Source organism: Heloderma suspectum, chromosome 5, assembly GCF_057233095.1.
Source record: "Heloderma suspectum isolate Gila_16-S chromosome 5, 16-S_ref, whole genome shotgun sequence".
Classification (NCBI taxonomy): Eukaryota; Metazoa; Chordata; class Lepidosauria; order Squamata; family Helodermatidae; genus Heloderma; species Heloderma suspectum.
In genome coordinates, this window is record NC_139462.1 from 180,729,835 (window position 1) to 180,744,030 (window position 14,196).

A 14,196-nucleotide genomic window follows, 5' to 3' on the forward strand; every position below is an offset into this window, starting at 1 on the left:
GACTGCAAGGAGGTCAAATCAGTCCATCCTAAAGGAAATCAACCCTGACTGCTCATTGGAAGGACAGATACTGAAGCTGAAGCTCAAATATTTTGGCCACCTAATGCGAAGAGAAAACTCTCTGGAAAAGACCCTGATGCTGGGGAAGATTGAAGGCAAAAGGAGAAGGGGACAGCAGAGGGTGAGATGGCTAGATAGCATCACTGATGCAATGAATATGGACTTGAGCACGCTCCGGGAGAGAGCGCAGGACAGGAAGGCCTGGCGTGCTATGGTCCATGGGGTCACGAAGAGTCAGACGCGACTGAATGACTGAACACCAATGGATTTTGGAATTTTATACGTCTATTTAGAAATAATTCCCACTGAGTTCAGTAAGGCTTACTCCTAAGTGTGCACAGTACTGCAGTCAGCTTAGAAAAAGGCAGGCACAGGTGATGTTAGTATTTTGATTAGCAAGTCTAGCCTGCAACTTTTAAGTTTCAAAGTCTACAAACTTAAATAACAGGAGAAAGAGACAGAATAAAACAGGAAAAAGCCACCCATTTAAAACATTTGAAAATTAACAGCACATTTGCCTTTCATGCAAAATCACGCGTATACTCATGCAAAAGAATAAAAATCAACTGGGCACTCAACAGTTTGACCATATGTATATATCACTTTATTTTTAATCCATCCAGATTCTAGAGTCATTTGCAGGAATAACCATTTGGGATGGTGTATCTAGCACCACAAGTCTGGTTCTTTCTTTAAATAAAAACTTATTTTAAAAGTAAATAGCATATTTTAAGCAAAAATACTAGAACAAACCATTTAGAAATCATTCCATATTGATGCAAAACTCAGACTGGCACTTCATTTTATAATTTATGATACAGAAAGCACACTGTGTAATATAGTGCACCTTCATTGCAATTCTCTCCTGTAAGGCTAACATGGATATAAGGCAATGTTCACCTTTGCTCCCACTTGCTTTCAAGTCCCTCATAAGAAAGCTTGGGTGCAAATCCACCAGGCACTACTGCTTTACAACCACCACTCATTTCAAAACGCAATCACACAGCAGCAGTGCCTGACAGACTACACCCATGTAGCACATCTCTTCAGTAAACATCAAGATGCCTTGCTTCCCTTCATCTAGGTTCAGCCCATTCCTCTTGTTTGTTTAAAAAGAGGCAACAAGATAAGCGTCACATTTATCACAGGCTGTAAGATATTCATATATTCACATAAAAAGCAATGAAAAAAAGCTAGCAGTGTTCAATATCTGATCAGTGTGACTTCTATCACTTAGGTTTTATCTTCAGTTGCTAAATACATACATTTAAATATTTCTGAAACAGCTACAAAGCATCACAGGTTACAGTCTGCCTCTGATCATCTAACTGCCCTAGTTCTGTAGCAAGTGTGCACTTCAGCATATTGCTACTTAAGTTTCACAAGTGTAAAGTTTAATATAGTCTCTCTTAAGCTATTTCAGATAGTGCAAATAAAAGACATTCTTTGGATCACCATATTAGGATGTTATCCACAATATTACCTCAATTGTAAAAAATCAATCAGCTAAAGGTGATGCTAAAATACTTTACATATACATACTTCCCAGCACTCATGTTAAAGGCATTGTTCTTCATTGCTATGCATTAATAAACCAGATCACAAAATTAAGCTAAATTTTCTCAAGATGTTAGATTTATACTCAGATATTAAATTTGTATCTTTTCCATAATTGTCATCGAATCTCACATGATTTACACATTTACCTACTTACCTTTCTACACTAGCTATGTTACCAGCATATCTTTAAATAAGATATAATACAGCATTGCTTTATGAAAGAGCAATCTTAACACAAAGATTTTAGAGCTTTATATAGAAGTTGGGACTGTATGTTGCAACAGGATACAGACTTCCTTGAGCCAACCGTTGCTTTTCTCTATTGAAATGGAACTCAATCTGTAGCAGATACAGCTACACAAAGTGATTTTGAATGCTATCTTATGTTACTTGCCGCATTTACCCGTTTGCTTGTAGTTGCTGGCATCAAGTTCCCATTTGTAGTATTTGTTGTCGAGCCATTTACAACCATGTAATCAACCTTGTTTTCCAGTTTGACCAACCGTTGCAAGATGTCATCTAGAAGAACTGCAATTGTTCTTTTGAGATCAGCTAGAGAAAACAAAAAACACAGAAAGGTATACTGTCTATGTTGCACTCCACAGTTGTAATACAGATAGTTAACCAGTATATGTACACATATTTGGGTGAGGATTTCACCCTGTTAAGAGCAACTTGAATTGCACTGTGCCTTAAGATAGCAAAATAATATCAATTGGCAGTGGAGGCATAAGCCCCTCCTAGAGAAATTGTTTGATTGTCCTAGAGGTTGAGGGCTGATCTACCGCTTTCCAGTGAGGGGAATATAGAGAGCAGTTTGCATTGCTATACTGTTTTTGTTATTGTTGGAGGGCTGGGGTTGCTTCATCTAGGTTTTTCTTTTAGGAACACATAATTAAGTCCTTATTTTCCCCCATTTCAATCAATCTGCTTGGCACAGAAGTAGCCAAGGCATCTGTCATGTTTTTTTCTTATTTATCCACACACCTGGTAATGACCTCTAAAAATTATTAGTGCACAGAATCAAAGTGTTCGTCACATGTGTATTTAATGTCATTGGTTGCCCTCTAATTCTAACATTCAACAAAGTACACCTTAGTAAGTTTTTCAAAATTATACTTCTATAGTGCAATTCTATACATGTCTGCTTAGACGTAAACCCCATTGAATTCAATGGGATATACTCCCAGGTAAGCATGAATAGGACTGTGGCCTTAATCTATTTTAGTTTCCTTGTTTGACACCTTTTCCAGTTAGGTTGCATCTTTTCAGAAGCAGCATATCTAGAACTTAATCATACCCAAACTGTGGTTGCTCAGGTTATTTATGACAGTATTTTATTTATTATTTCATTTCTATACCACCCAATAGCCAAAGCTCTCTGGAATGTACATTCCTCTCAGTAGGAATGTATGGATTTTGTTAAATCCATTCTGTCTGTGTTTTGCAAATTGTCAGGCGCATTTGTTCCATCGTCCACTCATTGATTTTTTTTATGGATGTACAAGAATTTCCAAAAAAAACCAGTCCTCAATTCTGTGGAAACCACGCAACTTGGAAAACTTGGAAAAAGCCAGTCTGCTGCAGAATCCGCAGATCAGATTCATAGAAATCATAATTCATTTGAATCCACTGAGGATTTCTCCAACATCCCTACATGACAGTATGTCTATTATCTATATGTTAATAAGCTGTTAATATTCTGATGACCTTTCCCAAGGCTGCAAAACATCTGGTGCTCCTAAACCTCAGCAGAATATGGGATTTCAGGGCCAGAATAGATAGATAATTACCATAACATCTTCTTCAATAATTATTGATTCCCTTCTTTGTGATATTAGTTTTACTCAATAAATAAGAACTTTCTTATGCTTGTTTTATAATTGTACTGTATTATGTATTTGTAAAAGTAAACAGACATGACCTCATAGAGAACGTTTATTCAGTCTTACCATATCCTGCCATTGAAACTCCGTTACCACCATTCATTATATTCTTGTTTTCTTCTGCCAGTGCTCTAACGTATCTTTTACTTAAGTCAAGTATTTGTTCACGCAACTCGGCACTGCTCTGTTGCCTTGGATGCTGAAAGGTGTAGCGCAGTAACATTATGCCCCAGATAAAACCAAACACCAGCAATAATAAACTCAATTTCTGGGACACATTTTTTCTTGAAAATGCAAAAAACATCTCTGAGCAGGCCAAAGATGTCAACGTAAGGTACTACGGTTGAAGTCACAGTATTTTCATGGTAGATTTGTTTTAAACATCTTCACAATGTGGTTACTGTTCTGGGGAGATCATTTTGTACACTTTTCCCAGTTGACATGCTTGATTCCTGAAATAATTTTTGAAAAGTGTTATCAGTCAAAATGCTTTAATTCTTTGCAAAATACAAACCTAAAATAATCTTTACTTTGTATTCATGCAGAATATGTTACATAATAAGAGAGAAAAGTGACCATTATTAGGACAAACTCCTAAGATCACAAGATGAATACAGAAGACATAATTTATCAAATATATGCAAATAAAACAAAGCCTACAGCTAGTGATTTGCCAAACTACAGTCGCATAAGACAGCAGTAAGAGTATGAGCTGGCTAGTCTCTCTACTTCAACTTCATATCTGTAACAGGAATAATAATAATTCTGGCCTATTTTAAAGAGTTCTTGTAAAAGTTTAGATAATGTATATGAAGCACCATGAAGAAAATATTACTTCAGAAAATACTAATAGTGCAATTCCATGCATGCCTACTCAGAAGTAAGTGCCATGAATTCAATGGATTTACTCCCAGATAAGTAAGTAAGCACACTCTCTAGAGCAGGAAAGCGCAACCTGCAGCCCTCCAAATGTTGTTGGACTCCAGCTGTCATTGGCACCAGCCAACATAGCCAATGGTCAGGGATGATAGGAGTTGGAGTCCAACAACATCCAGAACACCACAGGTTGCCCACCCCAATTGGACCAATGTGGGTTTATGTCTCAGTAAACATGTTTAGGATTGTGCTGTAAATGTTATTATGACTATCAACCAATGAAATACGTCTTCGTTGATAATTTTCCATATCAGACTAATCAAATAAAAATGCAGTTATCAAAACCACAATATAGCTGCATTTTTGAGGCAATGAAGGAAATAAGCTAACTTTTATTTTAACCAAACTGCCACTGTAGCTGAAGTAGTCCTGATCTGACCAATATACTGCAAGTCAAAATATGTATCCATGCTCAAGTCAGTATCAGTGTGAGTAAATTGACTTATATTTAGTCAGTCTGATGTATTCCCGAGTTATCAGAGCAAATAACACTCTGACTGGGTTTGCATATTTGCAACTTTGCATATCACACTAACCCACACCCAGTGGTTAAGTGTGGGTTGTTGTTAAACCATGGGTTGTTTGTTGAACCGTGGGTTAGTGTATTGTCTGAACCCAGGTCATTTTCCACAGGGTGGCTTGTTAACCACGTAGTGTTGCTTATTTTTCTTCAACAAAGCCCATGGTTTGTTAAGTTGTTCAGGGTGGTTAACATGCCACACTGCATGGTTAACAAGCCACCCTGTGGAAAGTGTCCTGGGTTCAGACAATACGCTAACCCACAGTTCAACAAACAAACCACAGTTCAACAATAGCCCACAATCAACTACTGAGTGTGGGTTAGCATGTTGTGTGAACAACCCCCCATCCTTTTGCTCAACTGTCAGCCATATAGGAGATGGAGAAATTTCTGAGGGAAGAAAAATCCAAGGGTGGGAAAGTGAATGCTCATTTAGGTTACTACTCATTAAGAATTTAGCTATAAGAGAAGAAAATTTATTAGACAAAGCAAAAATCAAACATAAATTTAGGGTGCAATCCTATGCATGTTTAGGCAGAAAAAAGACCTACAAATCCCAACCTTTCCTGGGCTGCATGGAGGGCTGGGGAATGCTGAGAGGTATAGGACTTTTTCCTGTCTAAACATGCATAGGATTGCACACTTATTGGTCTTTTGGTATAGCCCCCAAAAGCATCAAGTTAATTTTAGATCTTTAAACATGTCAGTTTAAACATGTAATGGTCGACACTGAAATCAGATTGACTACATCCTTTGTAGCCAAAGGTGGCGGACATCTATACAGTCGGTAAAAACAAGACCTGGAGCTGACTGTAGTTCAGATCACGAACTTCTTATTGCACAATTTAGAATCAGACTAAAGAGAATAGGGAAGACCCACAGATCAGTTAGATATGAGCTCACTAATATTCCTCATGAATATGAAGTGGAGGTGAGTAATAGATTTAAGGGACTAGATTTAGTAGATAGGGTCCCGGAAGAACTATGGACAGAAGTTCGCAACAGGAGACGGCAACAAAAAATGCCCCAAAGAAAAAGAAAAGCAAGAAGGCAAGATGGCTGTCTGCTGAGACACTGGAAGTAGCCCAAGAAAGAAGGAAAGCAAAAGGCAACAGTGATAGGGGGAGATATGCCCAATTAAATGCAAAATTCCAGAGGTTAACCAGAAGAGATAAGGAATTATTTTTAAACAAGTAATGCATGGAAGTGGCAGAAGATAATAGAATAGGAAGGACAAGAGACCTTTTCCAGAAAATTAGAAATATCGGAGGTAAATTCCAGGCAAAAATGGGTATGATCAAAAACAAAGATGGCAAAGAAGCAGAAGAGAGCAAGAAAAGATGGCAAGAATATACGGAAGATCTGTATAGGAAGGATAATAATATCGGGGATAGATTTGACGGTGTGGTCAGTGAGTTAGAGCCAGACATCCTGAAGAGTGAGGCTGAATGGGCCTTAAGAAGCATTGCTAATAACAAGGCAGCAGGAGACGACGGTATCCCAGCTGAACTGTTTAAAATCTTGCGAGATGATGCTGTCAAGGGGATGCATGCCATATGCCAGCAAATTTGGAAAACACAAGAATGGCCAACAGATTGGAAAAAATCAACTTATATCCCCAGACCAAAAAAGGGAAACACTAAAGAATGTTCAAACTGTCGAACAGTGGCACTTCTTTCACATGCCAGTAAGGTAATGCTCAAGATCTTGCAAGGTAGACTCCAGCAATTCATGGAACGAGAATTGCCAGATGTACAAGCTGGGTTTAGAAAAGGCAGAGGAACTAGAGACCAAATTGCCAATATCCGCTCGATAATGGAGAAAGCCAGGGAGTTTCAGAAAAACATATATTTCTGTTTGATTGACTATTCTAAAGCCTTTGACTGTGTGGATCATAACAAACTGTGGCAAGTTCTGGGTGGCATGGGGATACCAAGTCATCTTGTCTGCCTCCTGAGGGATCTGTATAACAACCAAGTAGCAACAGTAAGAACAGGCCACGGAACAACGGACTGGTTTAAGATTGGGAAAGGAGTACGGCAGGGTTGTATACTCTCATCCTACCTATGCAACCTGTACGCAGAACACATCATGCAACATGCTGGGCTTGATGAAGCCAAGGCTGGAGTTAAAATCACTGGAAGAAACATTAAGTCTCCGATATGCAGATGATACCACTTTGATGGCTGAAAGCGAGGAGGAGCTGAGGAACCTCATGACGAAGGTGAAAGAAGAAAGTGCAAAAGCTGGGTTGCAGTTAAACCTCAAAAAAACCAAGATTATGGCAACCAGCTTGATAACTGGCAAATATAGGGAGAAAACGTGGGGGCAGTGACAGACTTTGTCTTTCTAGGCGCAAAGATTACTGCAGACGCTGATTGCAGCCAGGAAATCAGAAGACGTTTACTTCTTGGGAGGAGAGCAATGACAAATCTTGATAAAATAGTTAAGAGCAGAGACATCACACTGACAACAAAGGTCCGCATAGTTAAAGCAGTGGTATTCCCCGTAGTAACCTATGGCTGCGAGAGCTGGACCATAAGGAAGGCTGAGCGAAGGAAGATAGATGCTTTTGAACTGTGGTGCTGGAGGAAAATTCTGAGAGTGCCTTGGACTGCAAGAAGATCAAACCAGTCCATACTCCAGGAAATAAAGCCAGACTGCTCACTTGAGGGGATGATATTAAAGGCAAAACTGAAGTACTTTGGCCACATAATGAGAAGACAGGATACCCTGGAGAAGATGCTGATGCTAGGGAAAGTGGAAGGCAAAAGGAAGAGGGGCCGACCAAGGGCAAGATGGATGGATGATATTCTGGAGGTGACGGACTCGACCTTGGGGGAGCTGGGGGTGGCGACGGCCGACAGGAAGCTCTGGCGTGGGCTGGTCCATGAAGTCATGAAGAGTTGGAAGCGACTGATCGAATAAACAACAACAAACATGTAAGCTATAATACAAATAAGAGGTGACAAAACACCAAAATCAGTATTTGGGCTTTTGCCTGCAGGTCACATCTAGGGCTTCTATGCATGTTAAAAAAGAAAAAGAAAAAAGCTAACCTCATCCAAATCCTGCTTAAGACTCCACCATATATCCATTTATGATAAGAAGCATAACATACAGTATCTTTGTTTTGTGCTTTATTTAGCAGCAAGATATAACATGCAAACATATAGGGCCAGCTTCGGTAGGAATATAAATATGTAAAGTCCAAAGCCTTCAGCAGGCAGCAATCATTTTGGCTTCAAATTAAACGTTGTATTGAAATGAAGGAAAGCAATTCAGGACAATTATGATTCATGAACTGGGGAAAGAATGGCTTTTACTTAGATAATCACCATCCATCTTTGGACACACTATATTTCAAGCTAGCTGAAGTACTTTATACTAAAGAACTTTGTACCTTATACTACACAATTTAACTAAATCAAAAGTAAGACAGATAAAGTATATTAGCTAGTTTCCTGGTCATATTGTAAGATACTCTCTCAAAAACAATATGTTTTATTGGCCCAATAACAATATTTGTGTAGCAGCATTGTAAGCTCTGGAGTTGCATAGAAGTCTGAATAAAAGTGTTCTGTGAAAACCAAAAGCTTGCATAATGTTACAACAACAGAAAGATGCACATTTTCCTATTTTGTAATTCTTCTAACAGTGGAATGCTATACATGTCTACTCAAAAGGAAGCCCTGTTGAGTTCGGTGAGACTTACTCCCAGGTAAGCATGTACACAAGACAGCTCAATGGGGCTTACTTCTGAGCAGAAATGCATAGGATCACAGTGATAGTCTCCGATGCGCTACCATTACGTACGCCAAATTACAATGTTTATAAGAGGGAACTAAAACAAACATTCGGAAAGGCTAAATCTGGCAACCGAAAGAGGCCTTCGAGGAAAAGAAAATCGTTCTGTTACAGCCTACCAATACTCAAATAGCAACTGACTTGCTGCAAGAGAAGTAAACCAGAGGCGAGGGGTGATCTCTCTCAATGCCCATGAGGACTTAGGGCAACCTTCCCCAGCCTGGTGCCCTCCAGATGTGTTGGACTACAGCTGCCAGCATCATGCTGGGAGCTGTAGTCCAATACATCTGGGGGGCCACCAAGCGGGGGAAGGCTGATTCAGGGTATCGGGAAGGAAAGTAATAACAAGCTTGTCTTCTAATGGGGAAGTTCCCGAAACATTCAGCATCCTGAATGCATCTAACAAAATAAATATGAACACTGTTACACACACCCCGCCCAGACCGTACCTTAGAAACGCAGCTGCTTGGCATCGCAGGGCTCCAACAGGGCCGCTGGCTGTGCAGCAGCATCGCTTGCTCTGCAACCCCCTAAGCCATCGCCAGCGCCCACACAGCCAGCTCGTCCGCCCTCCCGGCCTCCTCCTTACCCTCTCCACCTCACCCAGATCACGCTCTCCAATCCCAACCAGGGCTCCTGTGCAACCCCACACGCTCTGCCGGGCTGTCAGCACACACAAGCTTCCCCGGCCGCGGCCCGCCCATTCCAAGCCTGCACCTCCTGACTGCGCTGCCCATAGAGGAAGAACCGAGCGCTCGAGTCGCAGGCGGATCTCACTTCCGGCTGCTAGTGGAAAGAGGGTCAAACCACCACATGCGGGCAGGAGGGCAGGGATGGCTGCCGCGCGGGGGTCCGCAGTTTAAAAAAAAAAAAAGCCTCCTTATTTTCTCCCTTCAAGGTTTCAACCTATTCCTAGTGAGTATTAGGTGCCTGATTATTTCTTTCCTGATGCACACATATTGATAAATACCATTTTAAAAAATGTATTTTATTTAAGATTATTTTTAGGCCGCCTTTAAAGATAAAACCTTACATCACAGAACATTAAGGGCGCAATCCTATGCATGTTTAGACAGAGGTTTAGACAGCATGGTTGGCTGGGGAATGCTGGGAGTTGTAGGCCTTTTCTCTATCTAAACATGCATAGGATTGTGCCCTAAGACTGCAATCCTATACACATTTACCGGGAAGTAAGCCCCTTTAAACTCAGCGGCACTTCTGAGCAGACATGCATAGGATTGCATTATAATTGTCAATATTACATTACACTTTTCCTACACCAGAGGACTCCAGTTTGACCTTAGATTATGTTCTAGCTTATTCTCTAATTTGTTCTAGGAAATCTTAGTGATCTGCACTTCCTACTTTGTTCTGAGCATTGGCTGTTTGTGCCAAGTCCTTCTTTTCATCACCAACTGTCATTTCACTGTAGCAGCTATCAACAAAGATACCTTTCTGGGCTTTGACTGTACATGCTGTGATCCTTGCCATGTATCCTATAATCTGAGAGTTCCCTGTAAAGAATTTGTACACTGCAGTGGTGATTGGGTGCAGAGTTAGTCAGAATCGTAGGCTCTGTCTTGGCTATGTGGGCAGAGAAGGAAGAGATGATAGTCAGTGTATTTTGACTCCCCATTAAGTTCATGTAAGTCTTTTGACTTAAATCACTTTTTATGCCAGCATAATGTTATGCAACATAGGGGTTGTGAGCAGGGTAGGTGGAACTTTAAAGGTGCAATCTTATGCATGATTAGACAGAAAAAAGTCCTACAATTCCCAGAATTCCTAAGCCAACCATGTGAGCTGGGGAATACTGGGAGTTGTATGACATCTCCTAGGAGTTGCAGGCCATCTGTTTTAGGATTGCGCCATGATGCCAACTTAAGTCCTGCTCCTCCCCTGACACCTTCCCCTCAATGCTGCCCATTTTGGCCTCTTGCACTAACAGTGGGCTTACGCCTCCATAACAATCTGTCGGAGCCCCAACACTGACATATGTCTGATATCTGACAGTGTAGGGGACGTAGTCAGTATATTAAAGTGCTCCAATCAGCATTGTTAGAACACATCATTGTGCTGTAAGATTAGTACCAAATTTCAGCTTTCTGGGTAGTGAGCTGTTAATACGCCTGTGAGCTGAGTGAGTGATGCCTAGTTATCATTTACAGTCAGAACCAGAAATATTGGAACAAGGATAACTGTTTTGGCAGTTGGCCTCTGTACACCACCACACTGAAGTTGAAAGGAAACACACCCAGACAGGAGCGAAGTCAGGACTTTCAGCTGTAATTCAAGGGGTTTGACAAAAGTGGGGCACTAACCATTCAGGAAGTACAGCCAGTGGCATATACACACACCCATCGTTGGTGGCTCATAAGTAATGGAATGAATGGCTGACAAGCAGCTGCATGGCCAGGTGTGGCCTGTGTCCTGGGTACCCCATGACCAATCAAGCAGACAAAAGGCCTGGAGGTGGTTCTGAGTGTTACATTTGCATTTGGTAGCTTTGCACTGGAACTCCCAAAATGAGGTCCAAAGAGGTGTCCATGCGAGTGAAGGAGGCCATCATTAGGCTGAGGAAACAAAATAAACCCATCAGAGAGATAGCAAAAACAGTGGGAGTGGCCAACACAACAGTTTGGAACATCCTGAAAAAGAAGGAATTAACTGGCAAGCTCAGCAACAGCAAAAGTCCTGGAAGACCACAGAAGACAACTAAAGTGGATGACTGCAGAATTCTGCTCATGGTGAAGAGGAACCCTTTCACAACTACTAGCCAGGTCAAGAACGCTCTTGAGGAGGTAGGCATGTCATTGTCAACATCTACAGTCAAGAGACGGCTTTATGAATGTAAATACAGAGGCTTCGCAACAAGGTGCAAACCACTGGTAACGCTCAAGAACAGACAGGCCAGATTAGCCTTTGCCAGCAAACACCTAAAAAAGCCGGCCCAGTTCTGGAATAAGATTCTTTGGACTGATGAAACCAAGATTAACTTGTACCAGAATGATGGAAGAGAAAAGTATGGAGAAGGAAAGGAACAGCTCATGATCCAAAGCATACCACATCATCTTTCAAACATGGTGGAGGCAGTGTTATGGCACGGGCATGTATGGCTGCCAATGGAAAGAGGTCACTGGTGTTTCTTGATGATCTGACTGCTGATAAAAGCAGCAGGATGAATTCTGAAGTGTATAGGGCTATACTTTCTGCTCAGATTCAGCCGAATGCTGCCAAACTGATAGGACGCCGCTTCATATTGCAGATGGATAATGACCCAAAACATATAGCAAAAGCTACCCAAGAGTTTCTCAAGGCTAAGAAGGGGGATGTTCTTCAATGGCCAAGTCAGTCACCTGATCTCAACCCAATAGAGCATGCGTCTCACTGAAGACAAGACTGAAGGCAGAAGGACCCACAAACAAGCAGCAGCTGAAGGCAGCTGCAGTGAAGGCCTGGCAAAGCATCTCGAGGGAGAAAACTCAGCATTTGGTCATGTCCATGGGTTCCAGACTTCAGGCAATCATTGGCTGCAAAGAATTTTCATCCAGGTATTGAAGGCAATCCTTAAGTTTGACATGATGTTGGTTTGTTCCATTACTTATGAGCCACCAACGATGGGGGGGGTGTGTGTGTATGCCACTAGCTGTATTTCCTGAATGGTTAGTGCCCCACTTTTGTCAAACCCCTTGAATTACAGCTGAAAGCCCTGATTTCGCTCCCATCTGGGTGTGTTTCCTTTCAACTTCAATGTGGTGGTGTACAAAGGCCAACTGCCAAAACAGTTATCCTTGTTCCAATATTTCTGGTCCTGACTGTATGTAATTCACATGTATAGGCACATAATCAACACACACAGAGAGAGACAAAAACATGTCTCCATCCATCTCTCTTTTAAAAAATATAACACATACTATAATTTAAAATACATGTGGTTTGTTTCCTCTCTTCTAGGCCATGAAGCATTTGCAGGATAGTTTTAAAGATCTCCCCCACACGCAAACTGCCATAAAATAAAATAAATAAATGACTCATTTACACCAATCCATGCATTCTGTAGCAAAAGCTTGGGATATATTGTACGGAGCCACAAGCTGGTAAACTGGCTCAAAAAAAGAGTTGACCCTTGCTTTATTATTATGACATACATGGAAACTATGAGCAGGTTTTTTTTATCTATAGCAGAGGATTCCAGGTTGAATTTAGATGAAGTTCCATCTTATTTTCCATTTTTTGTAGAGGACACAGTGCTTACTTTCCTGAAAAATAGCTTCTCGGTCTTAAGCCTGTCTTGGAAACACCACCCTCTGTTCTGGAAGTTTCCTTCCCCACCCTCCATCCCTGGCGTGTAGTTACTAGTAGGGAAAATGCATCTGCACTTGCTCAGGGGCACTTTATCCATATTACATATGTTCCAGGCTTGAGCTATGATACCAAAAAGCATCCTTAGACATATTAATCCTTGGGCACAACACTTTTAAGACCACTGTACTGTTTCCAGCCCAGAATCCAAAGATTTGTTTCAGGTATGCCCAACGGCTTGGGCATGCTCAGTGGGATTTTAACACACACACACACACTCCTTTGAACAGCAGACCCCTAGACCACAAAATGCCTCTAAAAATCTCCCCAGTTACAAAAACAGTTTGCTATGTGGCATTGGGGAGCTACTATTTGACAAACACAAGCCCAAAGTCCCTTTGGGCATGTAAGATTCCTTGGATCCCAGTCATTGGCTCCTGTGTATCGTCACCACTGTTGCTTTGGATACATAAGAGGGATTCTTCAGCTGGGCCTGATAAATTATGCTTATCTGGCCATCATATGTAGTGCCCAACCAGTCACACTGGGAGATACAAGTGAATCCCACACATGCAGATGTCCCACAGGTGTCTACTGTGGAATAGAGTAGGCCTGCAACAATATGTTGTAATAGGGCTCTCAAAGGTGGCCAGGGTAGGGGGGATTACCTGACTGCATTCAAGCATAGCTCAATTTGGCCACTCTGCCTCTGAGTCACTTTCCTCTGCTCACTCCTAGATATACACAAAGGGCTTTAAAAAATCATTTCCCTAATGAGAACAGCAACTGATGTGTTGGCTGGGCCCACCTCTCTTACACCTCTTCTCTGAGCTTCAAATGAGCTGCTGAGGGCTGTGGTTTGTGGTGGCTAAAATGGCATTGATCAGAATATATTTGTAGGATTTCAGAGGTAGAAGGTTCCCTATATTATCCATCAATTTTCCATCTCTGTATAGAGTGGGTTGAAGGATAGCTGAAACCTGTCTGGTTGCCAACACTGTCATTTTTCAGTCAGGCCAAGCCCTTACTCTCAAAGATTTGATGGCATATGATGGGGCTTTTAATATCAGCTGTTTTATCAAGTCCCACTATTGTATTAACTGTTTTTAGCTGTTTTACATCGTG

At 41.3% G+C, this 14,196-nt stretch overlaps 1 protein-coding gene across 1 annotated transcript; it reads right to left on the bottom strand.

Moving 5' to 3' along the window:
- Positions 1-650: 650 nt before the first annotated feature.
- Positions 651-3,898, bottom strand: CCDC126 (coiled-coil domain containing 126). Its single transcript, XM_084858553.1, has 2 exons — positions 3,573-3,898; positions 651-2,172 (listed from the first exon to the last, which is right to left on the bottom strand). The coding sequence occupies exons 1-2, from the start codon at positions 3,808-3,810 to the stop codon at positions 1,997-1,999; spliced, it is 414 nt and encodes a 137-aa protein (XP_084714679.1). The 5' UTR covers positions 3,811-3,898; the 3' UTR covers positions 651-1,996.
- Positions 3,899-14,196: the final 10,298 nt, after the last annotated feature.

What these genes read in the sequence shown, in the direction of transcription:
- CCDC126 (XM_084858553.1), bottom strand. Translation starts at nt 3,810, where the DNA reads ATGTTTTTTGCATTTTCAAGAAAAAATGTGTCCCAGAAATTGAGTTTA. An exon ending in AGTTTCAATGGCAGGATATG is followed by an intron (nt 2,173 to 3,572) that starts GTAAGACTGAAT and finishes TGTTTTCTCTAG; the next exon opens with CTGATCTCAAAAGAACAATT.